Source organism: Lepisosteus platostomus, chromosome 4, assembly GCF_059453375.1.
Source record: "Lepisosteus platostomus isolate fLepPlt1 chromosome 4, fLepPlt1.hap1, whole genome shotgun sequence".
Taxonomy (NCBI): Eukaryota; Metazoa; Chordata; class Actinopteri; order Semionotiformes; family Lepisosteidae; genus Lepisosteus; species Lepisosteus platostomus.
The window spans coordinates 51,801,273-51,828,142 of record NC_142614.1 but is presented as its reverse complement, the minus strand read 5'-3'; the positions used below and the strand labels follow the sequence as shown (position 1 = coordinate 51,828,142).

The 26,870-nt window shown below is 35.9% G+C and overlaps 1 protein-coding gene and 1 long non-coding RNA gene across 2 annotated transcripts in view; one reads left to right on the top strand and one right to left on the bottom strand.

The window, feature by feature from the left end:
• LOC148673403 (A disintegrin and metalloproteinase with thrombospondin motifs 19-like) overlaps nt 1-26,653 on the top strand; it is a 120,535-nt gene extending 93,882 nt beyond the window's left edge. The window contains exons 16-23 of the mRNA XM_088629823.1: nt 638-718; nt 3,681-3,838; nt 5,070-5,223; nt 6,140-6,275; nt 7,663-7,867; nt 8,930-9,082; nt 20,857-21,034; nt 24,648-26,653. Of these exons, the coding sequence (XP_088485949.1) occupies nt 638-718; nt 3,681-3,838; nt 5,070-5,223; nt 6,140-6,275; nt 7,663-7,867; nt 8,930-9,082; nt 20,857-21,034; nt 24,648-24,799 (1,217 nt within the window). The 3' untranslated portion in view covers nt 24,800-26,653. The remainder of the gene's footprint in view (nt 1-637; nt 719-3,680; nt 3,839-5,069; nt 5,224-6,139; nt 6,276-7,662; nt 7,868-8,929; nt 9,083-20,856; nt 21,035-24,647) is intronic.
• Nucleotides 711-20,986, bottom strand: LOC148673404 (uncharacterized). Its single transcript, XR_015936015.1, has 4 exons — nt 20,850-20,986; nt 2,809-2,862; nt 2,231-2,324; nt 711-1,154 (listed from the first exon to the last, which is right to left on the bottom strand). It is a non-coding gene; the product is annotated as an uncharacterized LOC148673404 (long non-coding RNA).
• Nucleotides 26,654-26,870: the final 217 nt, after the last annotated feature.

The following is a 26,870-nucleotide window of genomic DNA, read 5'->3' as shown; positions in this document are numbered from 1 at the left end:
CTCATTATGTGTCCAAGTGATAAAGTCCATTTAAAATACAAAAATGAGCTTGGTGGCATACACCAATATGCAACACAGCTAGAAATAAACGTACAGTTAAACCTCAGTTTAATGACCTAATAGGGGGAAAGTGTTCCGTTACTTCCTAAACTCCATTAAATAACAAATTATATTTTTTCTGCACAAAAACACACTGTTATATGAGAAAGCATTTACTGGATATTTTGACAGTCAATGAAAATTCTTCCTGTACTTTTTTTCTCATGAATATATAAGCTCTTTTTATTCAGTGTATCATAAATACAGTGTAGAAAGTTGACCAAAGTATATGAAAAATATCCTTTGTAACGAATTGACCTACTACTATAGAGCACCAATATTCCTGAATTTCTAAACAATGTAATTATCATTTTAACTCTCTTTTATTATTTGTACATTACAACATTGGGGGGGGGGGGGGATCCAGGAATTCTGATTTTAGAAACATATGCCATATTTTGTCTGTTAAATCTGAAGTCTTTTAAAGCAAATTCTGTTAAACTGAGGGTTTACTGTACTCAAAATGTAAAGAAATGAAACATTAATGTCCAGAATGAATGCATTGTGTACAAGATTAAACAGTTTTGTTACTCTACAGGTTACATTGAAGCTGTAGTGATTCCTGCAGGGGCAAGAAGAATCAGAGTTGTTGAAGAAAAGCCTGCACACAGCTATTTGGGTAATAAAGACAGTCATCAAGTAATTTGTAACTAAAGTCAATTTTAAATGATTTATAGTAATGATTCTGTTTAAGCATATAAAAGCAGGTAAAAGCTAAAACAGAAATACCTGTGTAGATGAAAGTAATGTGTGGTTAGATAACTTTACACACTATCAACATTTTAAAACTGCTGTAGGGTGGCGTGTTGGGGCAGTGGTTAGCATTGCTGCCTTGCGGCACTCAGACCCTGGGGTCAATTCTGACCCTGAGGTGCTACTGTACTGTATATGTGTGGAGTTTACATGTGCTCTCCATGTTCATGTGGATTTTCAGCAGGTATTCCCAGTCCAAAGACATACTACAGTATGTCTCTCTGCCCTGTGATGGACTGGTGTCTCATCCAGTGTGTAACCTGCCTTATTCCTGTTGCTTGCTGGGATAGGCTCTGTCTCCCCTGCAAACCAAATAGAACAATTATTTAGAGTGAAAAGGCATGATTTAAATGGCACAGCATACCATGAACGAAGTCATATACTGTATACTGTTTACTCACATTTTGGTAATCACATACAAAACTTAAAGTAGGCATTTTATGGGTTCCCAATTAAGAGTATGTATATATATGTATTTATAAATTGTTTAACAGTTTTCTTTAAGCTTTTTTCATTCATAAGGCAAACATGAGTTTTCATTTGAACAGATTCTTATTTTTCTTTGGTGTCCCTGTCTGAATAATACATTATGGGTTATAGGTGTGGTTTACATTTTAAGATCCAGAATTGTACAATTAATATATTCAGAATGTTGTTTTAAACATTTTATGATGTTATCTTTAAGGCCTTTGCTATTGCTGTCAATTTTTTTAAGTTAGAGGAAGACAATAGAGAAATAGAGAAGTACATGCTGTTCTTACATATTTTAGAAACTTCTCTTTAAACATATGTACAGTAAATGAGATATTAAACCATTTTGTCTTCTGATTTTTAGCTTTTGATTTAGTTACTCTTAAGATGAATATATTCTGTGGTTCTAGCAAAAAAAATTTAAACTGCTGCCTTTAGTTTTCTATTGATTTTGTGTCAGTCTTATTCTGCTAATGTTCTGTCTCATTCCCTTGTGGTCCGCTTTCCTAAAATTGTGTCACATTGTTTTGGACTTTACCTATAGAGGTTCAAGTGCATATTATGTTAAGAGTTGTCTGATGGTTGTCTCACCTCTGTTTTACTCATTAAGCCTGATGCTTTGAAAGCAGTAGACGAATACAAACATTCCTCCTAGCATGTGTTCTGACAACAAGAACACAGATAATCGTATAAGTAAACAATATTTAGATGTAACTTTTCAACTACATACCTACTTGTTTTCTCAGAGAGTTTGAGGACGATTAAACCTTCTCACAATAGCCACCTCTTCCTTTACACACCCATCCATTCATATATAAGAATGTATTATAATGAATAGGTGAATTGGGTGGTCCATAGCATACTATGCTGTTTTTGATGTACTACTGTGTAGAGTGTGCACCTCCACCTTTTCCACCTTTCCGGTCCTGTTGGAATGTTCAAGTAGGTAGCTGCGTCAGCATGCATAGGCTGGAAATGAACAAGTAATGGTGTTTTCCATGCTGAAAAGAAAAGAAACACAACATTTTGTCCGTGGAGCCTTCTTTGGGTGGCTCAGAATGTTGGACTGTTGGAATGTTGTGTATCAGCTAATGCTACATTGGACTAATCACCTTCTGGGATGTTTTAGGGATGTCTCCCCTGACATAGCCAGGGCCCTCTGCCTCTGCCATACTGTGTTTTCTAACATTCTGAATATTTCTTGGAGACATTTTCTAAAGCAAATGTCTTTCATGGAGAACATAATCATCTCTGTCTCTGGACATATTGTTTTAGGAAAACTAAATGTGCTCTTATCAAATAATGTATGTACCAAAAGCCAGTATTCCATGTGGTTCTCATTGTACAGAAGGGGCCATAATATGTGTCAGCTGACAGCTACCAGTAAAATTACATCTGCCAAAAGGCCCTCTTTTATGTAGCTAGATGAATCGTCCAGAATGACTCACATCAATCACAAGGCCTTTACTCTTTAACACAGCTTACCCACAGTCAGACAGCTTCGCTCTGGGCATAGGAGGATCCCTTCTGATCCGGGTGCTTTTTGAAATGAAGATACAGAAAATTACTTTCATAAGCATGAAAGAAAGTTCTGCCTATCTTATATTTAATGGGGCACTCTCTATAAGTCCTTTTAAATAAAATATGTGGGTAATTCTCTGAAATTAAATCATGTCCCGTCCCATGCACTTCTTATCTTTTTTTATACATTTTAAGACATTCATTTTTATTCTCCTGGCAATTGTAGTGGGCAGCATGGTGGCACAGTGGTAACATGGCTGCCTTGCAGCACTGGGGGCTTGGGGTGCCATCTGTCTGGAGTGCCATCTGCCATCTGTTTGTACTATATTCTCCCTGTTTTCACTTGGATTTCCTCTGGGCGCTCTGGTGTTCTCCCGCAGTCCAAAAACATACTGATTGGTTAAATAGCTTCTGGGAAAATTGCCCCTAAGTGTGAGTGTGTCTGTGTGTGTCTCCTCTGAGATGGACTGGTGTCCCATCCTTGCATACCGGTGTAGTCGCTCCCCTGCAACTCTGAATTAGAAGAAATGGCTAGAAAATAGATACATTAATGGTAATTGCAGCAATTTGTATACGGTAACCAAAACAAAAAAAAATATTGAATTTGAAAGGACAACACACCGATTCAATCATCATTGAATTGTATAACATAATTGTCATTTTTAATTAGAAAATGTATTTAGTATTTCTTAACTGTTTCCTTTTTGTGTTACATTTGAAAATCTGGGTTAATATGTTGTTCTGTTCTTTATTTTCTATTACTGGTCATAACCCTTGCTATTAACAGGTCTACATTTTAGGAATCACTCTGCTTGAAAAAACGTTTCTCATTGCAGCTCTCCGAGATGCCAGCAAGCATTCCATCAACAGTGACTGGAAGATCGAGCATCCAGGTTCATTCAACATAGCTGGTACTACAGTTCATTATGTCAGAAGAGGACTGTGGGAAAAAATCTCTGCAAAAGGCCCCACTACTTCCCCTCTGCACCTTTTGGTAAGAAGGAAGCAGACAAGGTTTCTCTGGCATACAATTCTCATCCTATCTACTAAATACTCTCACTTCATTACAATAATTTGTTATTTGGTTAGGTTTTTTACAAGAGGCATTGCTTTTTCCACGTTAATTGTAGACAGTGATAACAGTTAAACATCACAGAAACCACCAATCAGGTTTGAATCTTGAGTTCATTTTAAATAAATAAGATCCTTCAATAAGCTAAATTCTTACATAAAAAAATCAATTTATATATGTTAATTACAATTAAGGCACAGGTGTGTTCTTTTTAAAGACACTCCATTATGCCAAAATATATGTAGAAAAAAATGTCAATAATTGCATGACCCTCTCTACTACAGTAGATATCATCTTAAACCACCTACACCTGAATTTTGTCTTAATACCCTATCTCTCCCAAATGTAAGGTTTTTGTTTTCTTAAATCGGGGAAATTTAAACAGCCTACATGCTCTTTGAATGGACAGTCCCATCTATTACAGCAGCATCCTTTTAATTTGATGAATTTCCGAATGATCAGCATCACTTACCAATCTTGTTAATGAGAACAAATAACATCTTGAAAGAAGTCTGGTCACCCAGTTAAAGAATATTATTTGGTTATGCTGGGTACGCTTAATGAATGCATTTGCTTATTTTCCATTTGATTGTTTTTTTTTCTAATAAAAAATAATTGTTTATTGCAATATAATATTCACACAACCATTAACATTAAAAACAGATGGTGCAACTAATAATCAGCTTTTACCTATCTGTGCCTAGCTGTATTTTTAACAATCAATCTTTTCCCTTTCTCTTGAAAACTTCAAAGCATGTACTGTACGTATTACTTGCAATTATTATTGTTTAGTTCAATAAAAGTTTTTTATCTGTTTAAGATGAGCTCAGATTAAGGGTAAGGTCTCAAACATAACCCCAAACAAACATTTTTTTATAGTTTCCTTCAACATAGAAAGCCATTCATGTTTTAGAAATTGGGCAATTTCCTTTAAGTGAAACAATTTTCCCTTCCTGTTAAGAATGCGCTTTAGCTGTCAGGTGAGCTTGTGATTTAGTACACGGCTACAGGGCGCTTTCACTTCATTTTGTATCCAAGCCTGAAAACCTGGCCTAAGTATGATGGTGCAGGAAGTAAGTCACAATGCCAGAGCTCTTTATAACTTAAACACACTGCCTGCCACACCCTGGTTTTATTGTGTCCTTGGTTCCAGGTGCTTCTTTTCAATGAACAGAACTATGGCATCCATTACGAGTACACCATCCCCATGGAGCCCGTCCCTGAGAACCACAGCACCAAGGCCAATGAGCCTCTCTTCATGTGGACACACTCAGGCTGGGAAGACTGCCACGTGGTGTGTGGTGGAGGTAGGAGGGGACCCTCCCTGTGACTCGAAAGACAGTGTACACTATAATGATGAGGGCACATTCTCATGCTTTGTCAATTAAAATTTGATAAATTCAGTTCACACAGTACATTTTTGTGGCTGGTAAGTCAGCACTTCATCAAAGTGTATCATAAAACAATTTAACATAAAAATATATTATACTGGGTTGCTTCAGTATAAAAAAAATAAATCAGTAACAGGACTAAGATGGTAGTTAATAGCTAGATGAAAAGTTAAAGCAGTATTAGCAGCTTAGAAATTTAGCAAAGCTATTCCTGGTAAGAACTGGGATGGGAGATGTTAAAACTAGGTTGCTGCTGAAAGTGGAGAAGGAGGTGACACTCTTCCTTTGGGATCAAAATTTTGTAACTATTTACCGAGTATGGTGATAGTGAAAGGTGTGCCTGAGCAATTCCTTCCCTTGGATGAGATGTTACAGGAAGGTTCATACCCAAAGATCCTGTGACAAGATGTTAAACCCAGTGTCCTGGCTGAATTACACTTGAGCTTGCACAAGCAGTCCCCCATAAACATTCCCTTTAAATGCAGTTGCTTAAGTTATTCCCCATTTCCTTATGATCTGCTGTGTAGTAGGGCTGCTGGCACCTAACCAGAGATACTGCTGCACTGTAGGAGTGGAGGAAGTACCACCCAACCCCTGGATGAAATGATCTGGGATTCTTTGGAATGACACTACAGAAATATAATATATTTTTATTAGGATAATTATGACTATTATGTGATATCAACTGGATTTTAGTTAAACCACTAACTCTTGACAAATGAAAGGTTGTCTCATTATCTGAAATACATTACTATATTGCAAAGACAGGAACAGCGCTCTACCTTCTTAAAGGATTAATAGGCTTCTCATTGGTTTTTTTCACTCATTGCAGGGGAAAGAAAGACTATAGTGTCCTGCACAAAGATCATGAACAAGACAACAAGCGTGGTAGACAACAGAAAGTGCCGCCACCTGACTAAACCGGAGCCACAAGTACGCAAATGCAATGAGCAGCCCTGCCAGGCAAGGCAAGTTTGTAAAGAACTTCTCTCAGAACTGTTCAGGGCTTAGTGCACAAACAAAGATGTTAGTGTTTAGGATTATTGGAAGAAATGCATGCTGTTGAAATATCGAAGATGCCATGCCTGTGTTTTCAGAAGAAGAAAGGTTATTAGCACCAGGGTGCTGGAAAAATACCAAGATCTAGCTTGGCTTCAACCTTTCAACCCCGACTAAACTAAAAAAAAGCATAATTTTCTCCTTTATCTTTATTAACTGTCTGTATCTCTTCACATTTGGTAGCAACATTTGCAAGTCATTCTTGTTCTTCAGAGAATTAAGACTGGTTACTTTGTCAGCAGTTTTAGTTTTAAATGGAAGTTACTAACTGAGCTTTGGGAGGGATAACAATGACAAGTCTCACACAACTGTACCTAATCACCATCATTACAAAACTAGCTACATATACTGAACTCAAATGCCTCTCCTTGCACTCATCTCAAGCATCCCTCCTCTGGCCCATCCTCTACCTCTTGTCTCAATCTGAATGGGGTTTGAGACTCCTTGTCCCTTGGCCAGGAGGCTACCCATTAATCAAGCAGGTTAAGCCAAATGTTTCTCACCAAGCATTCCAAGCATTCACAAAGCATTCAGATTCTTGGGGGTTGTTTTCTGTAGTGAATTAACATTATTTGTCTAATGAAAAACAATATTTTGAATAAAAAACTAGATACATTCTTGTGCTTGAAATAATATATTATTTTTGCAATTGGTCAAATGCTGACATCCTGTTCTTCACAAAGCAGTTTTCCCTGGAGGTTGTCCTTGTCTGTTCTTTCTAGACAAAAAAAGATTATGATACAATTCTGTAATTATCTAAGCAATTCTAAGACATAATTAGTACAGTGGTCACAGATTATTCATTACCTTCTAAATAAATTATATGCCAGTATTAAAGAAAACATCCCAGTCACCATGACTATAGAAGTCTGCTTGTTCTATCAACATAAATTACAGTAAGTGAAAAGGTTAGTGTCTCTGGTAAAATAATTGTTCTCCTAAAGCAATAAACGTTATTTACAATCCAAGTAGTAAGATTCAGTGCATGACCTAATTGAACTGTACAGTTTTTGTCCATCTGTTATATTAAAGGAAAATCAATATAGGCTGTATATGTTACATATAATCTTTAGGCTCTCATTTATGCATACTACACAGTGAAATTCCTTTCATATCTTCACCATGGCTCAAATAAACAGCTGCCAAAAATAACATTTTGTTGCTTGAGGCACAAAGTAAAGAGTTAGTAGAAACTGATGATCCTGCACCTGTGAGATGACTTTCTGAGTAATGCTCACCATGTTGTTCAATGGAACAAGACTCCGTTGCCTTAGAAACATGTTGTTTTTACCTCAGGTGGATGATGACAGAATGGACCACTTGCTCAAGGACCTGTGGAAAGGGAACTCAAAGCAGACAGGTGGCCTGCACACAGCAGCTGCACAATGGTGCTCTTGTCAGAGCCAAAGACCGTGACTGTGTTGGCCCCAAGCCTGCTACAACCCAGCGCTGTGAGGGACAGGACTGTATGACAGTATGGGAGGCAGGAGAGTGGTCTGAGGTAATATAAATTTCTTCCACCTGCACAAGATGCAAATGGTTGCAATACACAAATCTTTTATTAGCTGAAAACTCTTGTAGAGACGTTGTGACATAGTGTGTTTTTAAAGTTTTTGACATACACTTTCTTCTTGAGCAGTGGTTTGTAACCTGGGGTGCGCACACATTCTGGGGTTTGAGATGCCCTTTCTGGGGGTGGGATTTTCTGGGTGGATGCCAGATTTTTTTAGAAGGTGAATCATCAAAAACACAAATTAAGCACAGGCATGTAGGTACACTACAGCTCACGAGACTTAGATATTTTAAGATAAACTTAAAAAAGAGTGTAACTTTTCATGTATTATTAATTTTACTGCAAAATTCAAATAAATAATTCTACCTTTCATTCTATAGTCATGATATATCTTAGGTTTAAAGCACGGACCTACTTCACCAATTTTTGAAAAGGTATGCAAGAACATCCAAAGGAGTGTAGGATGCAGTAAAGAACCACTGTCCTAGAGCACTGCCTCTAGTAAATATGAAAAAGAATTGCCCCGAGAGAGAGATTTCATCTTAATGGTTATGTAGAGCACAAATGTATACCGTAGAGGCATTACTGTTAGGGATTATGTGATAAGGGTGCTACATTAAAATGCTAAATTCTTAGTCTGGTCCAGTCAGCTTCTGCATTTTGATTTGAAAAGTACGTCTTTACCATTGCCAGCACAGCATCCTTGTCTGGACCTTCCAAAGAGACCCATTAGAACACGTGATTTAATGCCAGTTTCGCACAAGGTATGCACAGGCCAATAATTCACCTGTGGATGTAAGCAATCTTGAAGATCTAAACCAAAACAGCTGCCAGGAGTGTCTACTGACACCAAAGGGAAGAAATATTTTTTTCCCCTTTGATCAGCCGGCTGAATTCTTGTCACAGCCATGTGTGTGTGTTTGGTTTTTTTTTTTCCATGAGACATGTTAGAACAGATGATGGGAATGTAAGGTGACATCTGTGATCTTGTGCAAAATCCTGCCTTCTTTGTAGACTGTAACCACTTGGGGGGGGGGGGTTGCGTTTCAGTGCTCTGTGAAGTGCGGCAAGGGGGCTCGTCACCGTTCTGTGAAGTGCACCAACCCCCGCAGGAAGTGTGACTTGTCCACGCGTCCTCGGGAGGTGGAGGATTGTGAGGATTACTCCAAATGTTACCTCTGGAGAGCGGGAGACTGGTCAAAGGTGATATTAATGTACACTGTTATGACTGTGCTTAGCATGTACCTCTACCAACACACTCTCACAATCTTACTTGATGTAAAAGATTTCAGCAGACAGCACATTATAAAAAAAAACATTACAATTTGTAAAAGATGCCAGGTCAGTTCACAGACTGTAAATATCACACATAGCACATACTGTAAAATGACAAAAGCGTTGTAGTAAGTTCAATGAATGTTTTCACAACTTCTAAATAAACCTACAAAGGCCTTCTTTGTTTATTCCATTCCAACGCCTCTGCTTTTTCAGTTATTGGCCTTCACATATGCCTCTTGTCATGCTGTTGATTTAAACCAGCTGTTGATAGGAACTATATCTTCAGAAACAATACAGTATATACTTTTTGCATATTTTAGAATTCAGACTTTTTTTTTCTTTACCTAGTACCATACTTTGGATATAAATACAGTCAAAGGACCTCAAAAAGTGATACTTTTTATTACACTTTAGTCTAAAAAAGACTTTCTGGAGTGCCACATCAACTGGTATTTATATTGTCTGAAATTACACAAACATCAGCTTGTTACTTTAATATTCTAGCAATTTCTTTTATAATACACTAGTATTGAGCTTCCAGCTCATTATCAGCCTATACTCTGTTATTAATTTCATATAACTGCTATATAATGAAAATTGATAATCCACAATGGAAACTTTTTGTGTATGAGGTCTATAAAATTGTTTTTTGTTTTTTGTTGTTTCTCATAGTAGTAATAATTTTTATTATGGATATTGCTTTTTTATGACTTCATTTTCTTGCTCTTGTTTGTAAAACTTTGGCTTGTTGTTTGTAATGCCTCAGCTTGTAAACTCAGCTGAGTTTAAATTGTTTTCCTTGTTAATTACATGCTGTAGTATTTCATCGCCCTATTCAGCTTCCTAGAAAATCACTCAAGTGTTTTAAGAGAAATGACATTGTGATTATTACTCCAGCATTCTTAATATTCAGCCTAAAAAAAACCTCAAGAATATTACTGAGAATCATCCTAAGTGTGTTTAGTAATACAAGTGCACAGAGCTGCAAGTTTACACTGCTGTGCCTGTTGGGTGACATCAGAAGATTTTATTTGAAAAACCAAGCACTTTATTTTTGCAAAGCTCCATCAAATATCTGACTTTCCTTTTGGTGCTTTGATCTCAACCACAGAAAAATCTTAGCTTGTCAAAAGTCCTCTGAGTTGAGGGCTCTATATTGGATCAGACACTCATCTCTTTTCATTATCTTTGTTGAGGAACGCACCCAATTTAAGTCTTTGCTCTTTACTGTTTTGTATTTATGTGGTTAAACAAATGACAAATCAAAGACACTTAATTTTGTGTTATTTGGCTATTGCTTATGATCAGTTTGCTCCAAATTATTATTGAACATCAAATAACTGATTAAAAGCTTTTATAAGTCCACAGAGATGTTGCATGACATAAGATTAATAAGAACATTTAAAGAGGTTACAAACATGAGGACATCGCTTAGCCCATTTAGAGCATTTGGTTGTAATTAGCTAAGAATCTCATTTCTTTGTTTGTTGAAGGATCACAGAGTATACTGTAAGTCACAACAGTGTAGCTGGGTAGATGGTTCAAGGCTCCCACAACCCTTTTGAAAACAATGTGCTCAGTCTCAAATGCACTTTTACATAAATTCAATTAAAACCTGTTCACTGCTGATCCAGAGAAAGTGCATTGTTTTTCTTAAGGGTTTTAGTATTCTATTCAAACTACATATCAACTTTTTCTATTCACTTCCTTTAACCTGTTTGTATAGGGGCATTGCTTTAAACCTGGGAAAATAAACTGTTTTCATTGAAATAATCCCCATTAACATTACTTTCCATGATGCAAATTTTACATTTATAGCTATGTATCCCAACATTTACAGTATTATGTTGCAATTAGTTAGTGTTGTTTTGCCCATATCTCTGAGGACGGATCAGAAATGTGAACAATATTTGCAATTTTCCTGTTGATGGACGTTAACACTGAGTAATGTTACTGTTCATGGTCAACATTCCTTGTGGTACAACTGGGAAAAACATCCTCAGGTTTTCATAGTAAGTTTGCCATTATGGTGAGATTATTCAATAGTGAGTAATATTGTTTCATATCCTAATGCATGTTGATAAATAAATATGTGTAATAATTTAATACATTAGCTATTTCCCTTTAATTGTATTTACTTATGTAAGGATACTTGTATGTATCCTTATACATAAGGATTACTTGTATCCTTATGTCTGTTGAATGCCCTCTGGATACAGTTATGCAAAATCCCAGAAACTATGTGCATTGCATGTGTGTACTTGTATGTATTATTTGTTTAATGAGAAGTAATTTTTTCTGCATTTTCCTTTTTTACTCTTCTATTTTATGAGGCTAAAATTATGTTTACTTGTTTTGTTTTGTGTGTTCCGCAATTTGTTTGTGTTTAGTGCACATATAGAGGATTTTGAAGTTTCTGCAAACCATGTTTCCCTGGATACCACACTCAGAAATGTTATCAATGTAGTTTAACCCCTGAAAAAATAACACAACAATGTTCAGAAAACAAAATAAATGTACCTTAGTTACATCTACTTTAATTTACATTTTGGTAGCTCTGCAAAATATTTAGAAAAAGATTTCTAAAAGTTTTTTTTTCTAAATAGAAAGATCATTTAAAATGTATCACAAAACACCCCCCTAATCTCCTGATAAAGTAAATGAAGTTCCCCAGTGTGCACATTTTTGGCTTTGGTTAAAGTTTAAAAATATTATTCTTCCTTTGAAAAGGCACTTTACAGACCATTTATCTTATTTGTTTAAATTAACATAACAAGAGGAGTAGAATTAAAGCCTAACCTACTTCTATTTACTGTACAAACATGAGCCCATTCACCAGGCACGTGTTCAGTTGCTCAGCTTGCAGTCTGAATACAGATGCTTTCCTAAAGGTCAGGAAAGGACAGCTGCAGTCTCAGTTTGCTACACCATAGAATATCCTCATGTATTTCTCTTCTTTAAACACAAATTGGCTGGATTAAACAGTTTCCCCTTAAGATTCCTTTGTCCTGAATTTTGCCGAGGTCAAATTATCAAATGGGTCTGTGCTGAACTTTTCAGTTATTGATGGCTATAAAAAATTGAAAACAAACATGTCCTATGGGCATATGCTGTGTTTTATTTTTTAAAACAGGAATTACCCATTTAAGCTCTTATTATCCATAGTTAAGACTATTTTTAGTATGGCTCCTAAACACATAAACACATGCTACTAGCATAAATGTACAATACACTACACTTTAGTTTCAGGATTTTTGGAAACATGGTATTAAATGTTTTTGAAAGCCAAATGTCCTGTTACAGCCACATACAAATGAAATAATTTACTTAAGGGCAGTAGTGAATCAAAACGCAAATGCTTCTATGTAGATTTTGTTACTGTATAGTATTGATAACATCTTTAAGAATAATTAATTATTCACAGAGTGGTTTAAATCAACTTTTTTTTAGATTTTTTATTATTTCATTTATGAAAATCATATTTATTTTTTGTAAAGTTCTGTTTATACAGTTTATATAGCATTTAAACATTAAGTAGCAGTTCATTTTCTGGTCAGGCCTGTGGCAAATTTCTGAATGGGTATGAACTAGTTCTAAGCACATGAGCTGCCATGACATGAGTTTTGAGAGTGGCACTTGTTACACTATATGCATCTCTTGAGTGATGTTTTTACTTAGCTCACTGTGAGGAAAACCCTATTATCTATTAGGCTGACCTCGGGCATTTTGCACTATGTGCATTTATCTACTGTGAGGTGAGCATTAAGTGGTCAGGATAATACTTGTTTTGTTCTGCACCTTAAGGGCCTGTTTACCCTGAGGGGTCAGTAAAACTGGAGCTGAATTTGTCTTGCATGACCTCCTTAATCTAAATCTGTAGTGAATTTCCTGCTCTTTGAAAAGTTTGACATGCAGTCCTGAAATTCAGCCCATTTTCATGTCACGTTAAGGATTGCAGTAAATTACTAAGTAATAATGTAGGAACATTTTTTGAGATTTTATACATACAATTTTATTTATAAGCACTTTCCAAAAAATCCAAAACACTGTATAGCAGACTATGGATAATACACATAACTGGAATAAAAAAGAAAAGAAAAAAGCACTGTAATGGACCCAATTAAATCAATGGTGAAATGAGTTTTAAAAATATTTACAGTCACAAAATCTCTAATGGATTTGGGCAATGAGTTCCACAGATGTGGTGGCACAGAACAGAATGCTCTGTTGCCTATAAAGTGAAGCCTGATATTCAGTAAAGAAAAAAGGCTTAAATGAGAAGATCTCAGATCATGTGTTGGACTATACTCATGCAGTAAGGCCTTAACAAAACATTAAAGTACCCTCCAAATTTCAAAGGGAGTCAGTGCAGTTTACATGGGATGAGAGTTTTTTTTAACACACGAGCTGCAGAATTTTGAGAATATGGACATCTACAGTATAGAGCACCTTAGTAAATACTCAAATTATTAAGACTGGTCTTATTGTAAAATAGAATGTATTAATTAGCACACAAAGCAAATTAAGCACACACATACAAAGCAAGGACCTTAACAGAACAATGCTACTGCTGAGTGATAAAGGTACCCTTTTGATGTTCTTTACATAAGCTTCAAATCACAAAACATGGTCAAGAGAAACACCAAGGGTTTTATTTCAATTAAACCCTGTCAATACAAACACTGAAATCACCGATTTCAGGAACCTACAGTATAACCTCTGTTTTGTCACAGTTTATCTTAACATTTTGCTGGGTTCATATCTTAATGTAAGACACAGATCTCTATAAAGGGCACAAAGTTGACAAACATAGGAAGGTTTGACTTCTGTTGTGTTACATTCTTAAAGATTTACAGAAACCAACTGTTAGAGCTTATAATTACTGAGCACTGTTATATTTGGCATCATACCTGAATTGACCATTCAATGCTGGATTAAGCCATTAAAGAAAGGTTTTCATTGAATGAGGATAGTTATTGCAACTGCTGCACAGACTAGAGTGTGCAGTACATAGCTCGGCAGCACATACATTTCCATGTAGTCAATATATAATAAAATCCAGTTCTGTATTTGAATAAATCTTACATTAAAGAATATTTGACATCTGCTTGTAACAATCAGGAGTTTTTAATCACGATGTCTCCGGTGTAAATGATCTGATGTCTTAGCAGAATTATAAGTATTTATGACTGCCTTTTGTGCTTGGCAAATTTTCATAGCCAGTTAAATACTCTAATGGCAGGAGCCAAATGCAATCCTGGTGTTTCACTCATGCCTTGGCAAACACTATAGGCTTCAAAGTTTGGCTTTGCTTGTGGTAGGATGACTGGTTAACATAATGTATCTGATTAATAATTGAAAGCAGGAGTCTGATGAAAAGGGGAATATTATTATTATTGGTAAAAAGTGTAAATAAATTAATTAAGTATATTTTTCTGTTTTGATCCTTAAGCAGTGTGATTTTCATCTGACCACAGTTTATTTTCTTATTTTGTGTCTGTAGGTTTGAATAATAATAATAATAATAATAATAATAATAATAATAATAATATGTGATTCTGCAAAATGTAAGGTTTAGTATCTGTGTTGCTATGCAGTGTACTTTTAGAATAAAATTACCAATTCAAAATATCCTTTTTTTCTTTGGTGATTGTCAAGGATGATTGTCTCCCATAATTGTCAAATATAGTGGTCTGAGGTACGCTAATGAATAGGTTTTGGGATCCCAGTTTTGGCATCTACAAACTGGTGTTTGTGTTTATGAGTAGCATGAATGGCCCTGGATTGCTGATTCGGACTGCGGCATGTTGTTTCTTCCACTCCCAATTTTACTTTTTCCTATTTTTGTCACATGAAAATTGAAAGATTTTTGAAGTGCAGAGATTCCAATGTTTTCCACAATCTGATGTATCACACATCATGCATCAGAAATGCCGGAAGTATTGTACTTATCTGCTTATTGGCTGCTTGTTTGGTGGAGGATCTTTGCTTAATAAGTACTAAACATCAGTCCCATTTTCTTGCATGCCTTACTAAAGTTACTGACAATTGCCTGGAGATATGCTTCCAAATGATCATATGCTACAGCATCATTACTTGTGCCAGAAGAATAAAGAAGGGAGCTCTTTTTCAGCATCAGCATAGTTTAGCATCTATCTAGCTTGTTGGTGGTCAGGTGTAGCATCATGGTAAAAAATATAAAGGACGGCATTAGAGTAATATTACAACATTCCCTGACTCCTGTCTTAACCTCCAAAGAATTGGTGATGCATAATTGCTGCCTACATTTGTTGTCATGTTTACTGAGTTTTGCGCCATGATTGTACTGCGTTACTCTGAACGTCTGTCATTAGGGCTCTGACGGTCATAATCTTCAAAGGCCTACATTTCTATTGCGTCATTGATTTCTACTGCAGCAGAGGTGGTTCCATTGAAAATGGTTACACAGTCACGACAAACAGACAGCTAGACAGTACTGTCTTCCCTATCCCCTCCCAATGTGGGGTGAGAAGAACAGATTCCTGAAAAGGGTCTTTAGTTTGCCAATATTTCTAGTGCCATATCCACGTTTCCCAACCTTCTTGTAACTGCCTCCTTTGTTCCAGTGTGTCATTAAACACTGGAATCCATAATCCACAATCCTATTTGCATTGTCGCTAACAGGCCACCTTGGCTTTCCAAGAAGGAAAATATTTCTGTCTGTTGCCCATACTTCTTTCTGGTGTTGACACTGCTACCTGGTCTGTAACGGCTTATTTTTCAATGTTATCTCTACTTATTTCTTAGCTAATCTTCACTGACGATTGTTCCACTATAGGTAGTCGCCACTGTTGGAATAGCTACCACTGAACTACCTAGGCTCTAGTACTCTGAGTAGTATAATGACCAAATGAATAACAACCAAAGACAACACTAGAACCAATGAACATTCCGCTTCAGGGACAAAGGCCATAGCTGCACTGGTAGAAAAGCTTATATCCCAATGTGTGGCCAGAAGTGTGCCAGGATATCATTATCTAGAAGGGATGTATTGTGACACAAGGAGATATACTACATTCAAATTGAAAGACCAGCATCTTAGTCCACCTTGGGCAATAAAGGAAGATATCACTGATGTGTTTTCCATCTGCACAAGTATGTTAAACTACTGTTAAAGTGCTGAAGGGTCAAAATCCCGCTCTAGTTATAGAGCACTGATTTTCACTGACCTGCAGCCACTTCAAATATCATAATGTAACGTCTCGTGCAGTGATGACTTTCCTGTGAAATAACCAACCTAGGAGAACCCTGTGTGAGAGATTGTTCAGATATGTCTGTCAGTGGAGGACATGTTAGAGTGCAGGCCACCACACAGAAACCTTCTATCTCCTCTGTCCTTTCCTCTGAGGCAGTGGTTCTCAAACTGTGGTACGCGTACCAGTTGTGGTACACGGCGCTCCGCCAGGCAGTTCACAATATGACTTAGTTGTGTGCACTGAAACATTGGGCTGGGTTTTCATATTTTCTATTTTAATAAAATTAATTTGTGTCGAATACGCAGCCTACGTACTATGATACAGCACGCGCTAATACTTGAGTGGACAAAAGAGCTACAATGTAATTCTATACCATTCTATAGGAATGCGTGCTACGAACGCAAGTGACCAATTGTATTTAAAAAACGTTATCTCCAGCAAATAGGGAGGTAGGAGAATGTGCGTGATTTTGGAACAATGCCAATGTTGTAAGCACAGGAAAGCATAGAAATGCGTACTATGAAAATATTTAATATACAAAAAATACAAAAATATTTAAGAACTGTTCTAGGTTAATTTGAGAAAAATACACCGAGCGTCTCTGTGGTTCGCTCCCATGCGCATGGAATAAAAACTTCTTTTAACTTCTGAGACAGACTCCTGAAATGGAAATGGGGAAAAATGCAAACTTGCGGATGGCTAAAGCAGGTAAGCCCCACGCTATTTTTGAAGAACCTTATTTACCGTTGGCAAAAGAGCTGACACATACTGTATTATGTACGGAGAAAAAGCTACTAAACAGCTCGACCTGCTGCCACCTCTGAAAGACACAGCCACTCATAGAATTATTGATATGGTGGATGATGTCAAACGTACGTTGATAGAGCGTGTTAAGATGAGCAAATGCTTTTCACTGCAATTAGATGGTCTATAAATGTTGTTGATTTGGCCAATTTGCACGTTTACGTTCTATATGAGTTTGAGGGCGTGTCCCATGAGGACTTTCTGTTCTGTAAGCCGCTACCAACAGGAACTACAGGAGAGCACATATTTCAGCTTCTGAATGAATTTATCAAAGAGAATGGCATCGACTGGATAAAATGCGTCGGAGTTTGTACAGACAGTGCTAGAGCGATGACAAGCCGAAACAGTGGTGTAGTTGCAAGAATTAGAGAGGTTGCTCCAGATATGAACTGCAGCATCCACTGCAAGGCCTTGGCCGTCAAGAAAATGCCTGATGATTTAAGATCTGTTAGGCTTTGCTCGACTTAACAGGCTCACCCCTCTCACTGAAAGGGTGCTTTTTTATTGTTAATTTTTAATTGTTGTTTTTCCTTTTGTCATTCTGTAAAGTGCTTTGAGAAGCCATCTTTAAAGGCGCTATATCAAATAAAGTTTATTATAATATTTTTATATGTGTATGTGAGTGTGTGTGTGCACGCGCACTCATGTTGGTCATTGAGATTTTCTGGGGTTCCTAGGAGAAGATGACTTGTAGGTGGTACTTGGATGCTTTGGTTTTATTAGGGGTGGTACTTGGTCCAAAACATTTGAGAACTACTGCTCTGAGGAGTTCACTTCTGAAAGCCTTGTTAAAAACACAATCAGGATGAAGGGAAAGTGTGGAACAATTTCTTCAAAAATTAAAAAAAAAAGTATTTTGTAAAAAGGTGAATAAAGTTTTTAAACACAAAAATAAACAAACAGAATAGCAAAAATTTTTAAGGCAAAGATTAGAAACTAAAAATACAGGTAGAAATGGAAATCTTACTGTACTGTTTTGAAAGCAATAGCTAGTAGCTTAACAATAATTCAAATAAGGCAGAGAAAATGGCAATACCTCAGTTTATGCCCAGAACATGGTAGATCAAAGACACCAGCTGTCAATCAATCCACAGAAAAAGCAAAAGCTAATAGACTTGACAATAAACTGTAAAGATAGAAGAGATAAGAGATAAAATGGTCTCAGTCACTTGCCTAATGTGAACAATGAAAGAGGAAATGTAAGGACTGGCCTATCCATCTATCCCCTCAGGAAGAGGGTGGAGTTAGGACCTCAGGCTTATAACAGGCCTATTGGTGGTATCAGTATAAATGCTTGGTGTGAAGCCCCAGGGGCAGCAATATCACACTGCCTGGTGGCTACACTTTGAAATGGAAGCTTGACAGACTGCAGGAGCTTAGGCATAGGTTTCATTGCCTACAGCCATCTCTAAATGTGGAAGCAGCATTGTTACCTGCTGGGTAGTAAAGCTTTATGAGACATGCTCTGTGTTGTGAACTCAGGATGAATAGCTTTTCAGCCAACATGCAATTATGTCCTTTGTGTTCTCTGCACTATGGAATATATCACCACTAGGTGGTGAATTGTTTTCACTACCATTTCCATGCCCGCTATCCCATTTATGTATCCTGTGAATTTTATGTAAACTGCATGAAAAAGTACAGAGGTACTGTATTATTCACTCTAATCCTCAAAATCATTTGTACAGTGTGCTCCAAGAATATCTGGGACAATAAAGTCCAAGCTATGTTAACCTTACAGTCATGTCTTCATGATCATGAGATTAATATACTGTAAGTACAGTATAATATACAAAGGAACAAGTAATAGGTTTATTCCATGCTGAAAAAAAGAAGAAAGAGAATACAACATTTCGGCCATGGAGCCTTCTTCAGGTGTCAAGGCTTCATGGCCGAAACGTTGTGTTCTCTTTCTTCTTTTTTTCAGCATGGAATAAACCTATTACTTGTTCCTTTGCAGCCTATGCATGCTGACGCAGCTACCCACCTGAACTACTACAGTATAATATACATTATATTTTGGGGTAATTCATACATACTTTCATCATATTAAAACAAGTACTTTGTGTTCAACCCAATGGTTTTAGGGAACTAAAGTATTGAGACACATTGACCTCAATGTGTAAAACTCAAAATTTGGTTGCAGTTTGCTTTGACAGAATAACTGCATAAATGACCACTTTTGGAAATCATTAACTAGTTCTGAGGGTGTACACCAACATTCTTTCTGCTTATATCGAAGAAAATTATTCCATACATTTTGGGTGGTGCTTCACCCAATAGTTTTTTTTTGGTCACAATGACCCAATACCTTATCAAGGAGTTGCATCCTTGAAATCAGGAGTCAGTCTCCAGATTTAATTACAGTTGATTATATATTTTACATTCTGGAGAAGAAATTGAAACACTTATTCAGAACAATTCAAGATTAGGTATGAATTCAATCAGACTGTAGCAAAGTCTCAAATGGTTAAGTGAGCTCAGTGGGTTGCAAACTTCATGCAGCTATTACTTCTAAGGAATATGCAACCAAAAACTGATTTTCTACTCCCTGCACTTTGCATAATGTAATTGTACTACTATTTACCTACAGTCTTTGGCATTTTAATAATTTACTGTTTATACCATGCTCTAAAATGCATCTATTCTGCTTTGAAAACAAAATCAATATTAAGACAAAATACCACCTTTAAACATTTAATTAAAGATTTGCTAGGTTCATAACTTAATATTTAAACAGTGATAAACATTGGAAAAATTAGTGTTCCCTACTGGGCAAGAAGATACTCAGATTAAAATAGTGAATTACTGTATAATGGAAAATGAAAAACAATATTCTACTTTAAATAAATTCTATTTTTTCCTTTCTTAGCAAAATGTTTTCTTTTTTAAAGTCATACAATCCTTGGAGAATATCAAGGTCACATTTGTCAAAGGAAAGCACAACACTGAGGCCACAGGAAGCTCACTAGTCTGTTTTGTTATTTTTTCCAACTCTCCCATGTCTATACTACTGTCTACCTACATTAAGCACACATATTTTAAAACAGTTCTGTTTCAACAAATGAAATGCCTGTGCTCATCAGAGAATTGTACTGTATTTTGTGTAATTAGTCATTTAATGTTTGTGCAAAGGTGTACTCAGGTGAAACAGTTAAATCACTTTGAAACAACAGCATTTAAAGGAATCTGAAAGTAAGAGAAAGGAGCATTCATATGTTACAAATTATATTGTAGAAACATTTTAAATTTTAAAAGTGCTACATTATAACAAAAGGTCACGAAAACAAAAGTGTGCAATATAGTGCTGCTAATTCTTAAGAGCCAATTAAGAATTAGGAAATACATGTGTATTTGCATAAAAGCCTCTTGCAGTATTTCTATTTTGACGTGTGTATGTATCATAATATTTAATAAGTATATAACCTTCATTTCCTTTTAATTTGCTTTTGATTTATGTTTTAAAACAATTTATTTTTATTTCTCATTTTAGACTTTGCATTCACCACAGGCTTAAATCAATACATTTCATCTAACAGTCACATTGACAAACATAGGTCCTTATATAATCTTTTAATACTGCATATTTTTACAGTTGTAACTATGAGCCATCTTTTGCTTAAACTTGGGGTTGTAATATAGATATACTTTACCTTGCAGTGCTCAGTTACCTGTGGAAAGGGGATGCAGTCCAGGGTGATTCAATGTATGCACAAGATCACAGGACGCCATGGCAATGAATGTTTCTCATCCGAGAAACCTGCAGCTTACAGACCCTGCCACCAAGAGCCCTGCAACGAGAAAATTAACGTGAACACTATCACGTCTCCGAGACTAGGTGAGTGATGAACAATAACATATGTTTTGTATACTTATCAAAACAATTCATCCCCTTCCAGTGAAGTCCCAATCTGTTACGTATTCTGGTGAATTACAAATGGTGTTTACTCATTTTTTTAAAGGTAACATTTTAGCCGAATTGAATGCTGAACCTAAACACTTTTATGAGTGAAAAAACTTAACTGTTGGCAAAAACTGCAAATGAAAAATAAAAAAACACTAACTGCATAAGTAATAATTGCATAAGACCGGGGGTCAGTATTTGGTGACTTTCTTTTGTCTTTACTGTATGTCTCTGGGTGTCATTCTTTTTGGATAAATCTCTTTGAGATACTAACTTTGCACTGCAGGATGGTGCAGTTTTCACCTGTTCTTCACCTATTCAAACTCTGTCACATTGGTTTGGAATCATTGATGGATATCAGTTTTCAAATCTTGCAACAGAATTACTGTCAGATTCTAGTTAGGACTTTAACTGGGCCATTCAAGGACATTCACTTTCTTCCTGTTAAGCCACTTCAGTGTACAATAGTTTTGACCTTGTGCTTTGGGTTATTGTCCCCCTGATAAAATGTTTTCATCCCAGTTTTAGGTCTGTAGTAGACTAAAGCAGGCTTGTGTGTTTTGCCTGTTCTTTGCTCCAGCCATTTTCCCCTCAGTTTTGACAAGCTTTCCAGTTTCTGCTGATGAGAAGCAGCCCCATAACAAATGTTTGACCTTAGGAGTGGTGTTTACTGGGGGATGCACGTTGTTGAGTTAGTGCCAGATGAAACGGTTTGCATTTAGATCACAAAGTTTCATTTTGTCTCCTTTAAATAAAACCTTTTGCCACATGTTTGCAATATCACTTAAATGCTTTAATATGTGTTATTGTTCACTAATGGCTTCCTTGTTGCCACCCTTCCAATGGGGCCATCATTTTGGAGAAAATTAGATATTGTTGAGGCTTTGACATTCTCTACCATCTCAAACATTGAACTCTGTACCTCTTTTAAAGTGACCATTGTTAGACACCCCTAACCAGTTTTCTCCTTGCTGGGTTGGTCACGTTTGGAAGGACTGTCTAATCTCAGCAATGTCTGGGTTGTATGACACACCTTCCCTTTCTTAATGATAGACATCACAACAGTCAAAGGGATATTCAGTATCTTTGAAATGTCTTTACACCCCGTTCCTGATCTGTGTGATACATGTCTGATATGTGTCTTTTACACATTTATTTCTGAGGTGTTTTGAAAGTTCCTTGGTCTACTCCATGATATACAGTAGGTGGCTTACGAAGAGAGGTGTATTTTCTTCTGGAATCATGTGAAACACTGTCATTGGTCACAGAGGCCAATTATCAAATTGTGTGACTTGCCAAAATAATTTGCTCACTTTAATTTTAGGATTTTCAAATCGTTACCAAAAGGGGTGAATACCTATCCAATCCAAATATTTGTATTTTTATTTTACAGTTGTTATTATATTATTTATATATCATTACAATGTTTTCTTTGTCGTTTTGCTTTTACCCATAAAAATGTTAAGTTTGAGCATTCAAGTACTGATTAAAAATATTTTTATTTTAAAAAATCTGTACACATTATGTGTAATTCAACAAAATGGGACATCATTGAAAGGGGGTGAATATTTTTGTAATCTTGTAGATACTGTATGTTTAACCATTATTCAAAGTTCTGTGACCATGAATATGATTGTGCAAAGAAAGTAAATTTTAGCTGGTAATACACCTAATAGAAAAGCAAATAAATATATTAATATTTTCTCTGTATTTTTCAGTGGTAGGAACAGGGCTTACCGTAGGCACCCATACATTTTCTAATCATTTTGTCCAATAAGCTGGAGTCTGAATAGCCAGGGGCTATTTAATTGAAATTTAATTGCATCCTTATATATTGTAATGGTAAAACCACTGTAATGATTAAAAGAAATACAGTTGCTAACAAATGTGTACCTGCTTTTGCAGAGCACTGGGTTCAGAAACAGTTGTTTTCCCAGACACTGAGAATTATTTTGTATGTTTAATAGACAACCATTTATTTTGTTTCTTATTGTTGTCTGAAAAGAGATGTCTTTTTAAATTTCTACATTACTTAAAATAGTCCACAGATCAAAAAGGAATTTTCCTTAGTCATAATTTAACAAGAGATTATCAAAGTCAATTAAAGAAGTGAAACAGTGCTATTATGCCTGCACGTGTTATAATGTTGAATTAAATATCTGGCAGAGTCATTCCCAATGGAACTATTCCAAAGTTACATGCATTATAAATCATATATTAACCATATTAGGTGTGGTGAGGCACAGTAATAACATGACAAAGGTTTTCCAAGATTTTAGAAACCTATTAACTACGCAAAACATATGAAGACATACCGAATTACGGTCAAAACAAAGTTATTTGTGTGATATTAACTGAAATGCAATGTCATAAACATGCAGCATTCCCATACTGATTTTGCAGAGGTGATATAAAATTTAAGAAGCATTTTTGCAAACGTTGTTCTTAATGTTCTAATGTCTTTGTAAATCCATCAAGCACTCCAGACAAAGTCTTAAAAAAGCTTTGAAGAAAACTATACTTTGTTTCTAAGTCATATTTGCATCTTTTACAAAATCATAAATCTTCATGTAAACATAACAGATGTTTTTATTTACAAAATACTATTTATATAAAAAGCAATTTTTTTGTGTATATTGCCTATACAAAGTAAAACTGTGTAAATCTGTTTCTGTATATTGAGATGTGGTGTGTTAAGATAATACCTCCAGCACTGACATTTACCCTTGTGGAATCTGTATCTGATTTAAAAATAGACATGCAATCTCAAAAACCATTCTTAAATGACAGCTAAGTATATAAATCAACTTGTCTCTTTTAATTCAATAGTAAAGAATTAAACAGTGGTCTAGCAGTCTTCTATGTAGTCTTCTTATGTCTTTTTATGTCTCTGGCAGACATAAATGTTTATTAGTTTTTGTTTCATTAAAGATCCTTACTTATATAGTTATATCAACACAATGGCACTAAGTATATTTTATGTGTTTCAGTAAACAGCTAGTGTGAGTGGAACAGTATACATAATTGCATACTGTTAACAAATTTAATAGATAAATCTTGTTTTCTTTGTAGTATGCTCAATTGTTAAAGTATACAAATAATAGCAGGGCCTAGGCTGTAGGTGAAAAAAAGCTCTGTATCATCTAATTACTGTATATTTGTGGGAAAATACAATTCTTTTTTTTTCCTTTCAGTATTCTCAAAATATAGAATTACTAAAATAATGCAATGAAAATATTAAAAAAAACGTATTTTTTGTGCTGTCCCTTTAAGTGGTCATGTCAGATTTCCTGCACTCAGCAATGTATTTAGTGACACCTAATGGAGAAAAAAAACTATGTTAATGCAGAAAGGCTGATTCATAATTTCCAGACCTGTCTGGACATTGCAGGAAAATACGTGATATACTAGTAGGTAGAGTCACTTAACTGCCACACATTTCTACTGAACATTTTCTTTTTCAAACTCCAGTTGAAAAATGTCGACCAGTGTAATCTTGACAAAAACATCTAAAATATATGTTGCACGTGTTTTTCTTCTTTTTTAGCTGCCTTAACATTCAAATGCCTGCAGGATCAATGGCCTGTGTACTGTAAAGTGATCCGAGAAAAGAACCTGTGCCAAGACATGAGATGGTACCAGCGCTGCTGTGAGACATGTAGGGACTTTTATGCGCAAAAAATGCAGCAAAAGAGTTGACGACAGTATGAGAATTTGTTTGAAATTCCACCATTATTTATATCAAGAACATGCACACAAAAAAAAACATCCCTTTTCAAGCACACATATTCTGGATAATTTAAATGGTGTAATTTATTCTTATAGTCTGTGGATTGTTTCTGTTATGTCTGTTGTGTAGTGTGTGAAAACAAAAAACATGCTGTTCTATGAAAAATGTAAATGTTTAAAAGCAAATGCCACTCTTTCAGAAATAGCACATTTATTTCAGCCTCGTTTGGCTTAGCCATAGAGCAAGATGTTCTATGGTTTGTAACGGAGTCAGCCCAGATAATAATGTGTAGCTCAGAAATGAAATGTGATAACAGCAGATGTGCTGAGTTTTATAAAACCGTGTACTGATATTAAAGATGGCTGCATATAACCCTATACATTTTATATTAAACAGTATTGGTGCTTCTCAAGACTAATCAGACATTACAGTTAGCATCCCTGTCATATATATCTATGCACAAAAGAAACTTAACATTCTTGTCTAATGGAACATAATATATTTTAAATATTTGAATCATAGATCCTTCCATCCATTTTCAGTAAATGTTTTATCTTTAGTGGCTCATAATGAGCCAGATCCTAATCCAGCAGGCACAGAGCCATGGGGCTACACTTTTGTTGGGACACAATCCATTGCAGGGCACACAAACACTTGCACTCACACATACTGTACTTGCATATGGGGGTAATTTAGAGATGTCTGTTAGCCTGGACAACATGGATTTCAACTGTGAGAAGAAAATGTAGTTTACACATAGATGTTGAACAAAATCACAGAAAATGTGAACAAACATACATATCAAAGAATCATGATATGGTTTTTAGTGTGAGATACAGTATGGCACAATGTCAAAATGAAAATATAATTAAGTCATTGTCAGGAATACCATCCCTGTGTGCTAACACTGTCCTGGCATTATTGATGCGTAGATCTGATGAGCCTGTGGGCAGAATACTGTAGGATATTCCACATCTGGACTGACGATGCTCTATTAGACATAATGATCTAGCTATAGGAAGACATTTTTGCAAAGGTGTGCCATTTTAATACTATCCCTGTGTGGTTTGTCCTGCTGGAAAATCAACACATCTAGACTGACCTGCTGAGGAAATTAATAGCTTAAAGACTTTGCCAATTTATCACTAAGCAGTAGGCTTGCCCTCAATGTGTATACAGTATGTTAAAAGACATTCTTGCCCATGATATCATTCCTTCACTACACCACATATTGGCTTCAATAATACACCAGACACTACGACAACCCCACACATTGTCACCAATCACGTCTGTCAAGGGCAAAACCACATTCTTTGATGGGAAAAACACACCACCACTCTGCAGCCCACAGAAAACAGTGATTCCATCTCTTCTCTGTGAGCGTGTTTCCCCTTGAATAGTCTCCAAACATGCAGATTATATTCAGGTAGATTGATGAGTACAGTTGTTCTTGTGAAGTGTGACTCCAGTTTGAACATTCAGATGGATCAGATAGATGTGATGTAGTGGACCACCATGGTTGCCTTTGCCCTCAACAATATGGTGTCACTCAAAGAAAAGGTTTCTTGTCTTTTGGTCTAGTCTGCTGATTGTTCAAGCTGTTGTAGAACGTTTTTGCAAAAAGCCTAAGACTATGTTTTGTTCTTTTTACAGCACACTTTAAGGTTAAATATGCAGAACATATTGAATGCAAACTATAGTATAGTGCCCATGGATGATACTTATTTTCTCATTAGTAATAAGAATGTGAACATGACATTCTTATTTTCTGCACATACTGTACATGAGTGGTATACAGTCATGCTGAAAGCAGAATGACCAAAGTCATTGAAACATAAAAAATGTTTTTAAAAATGTCTGGGTGGATATTTTATATTTTCTAACTTGTCTAGCCATTTATTATATCCTTCACCATAACAGTGCATTAAATATATTAGCTAAATTCTGTATTTGTGAGGTGCAACTTTAAAATATAAATTAAGCACGGTCCCAGTTCTAGTCTGGCAAATTTCATGTTTTTATTATTTTATCATTTCAAAG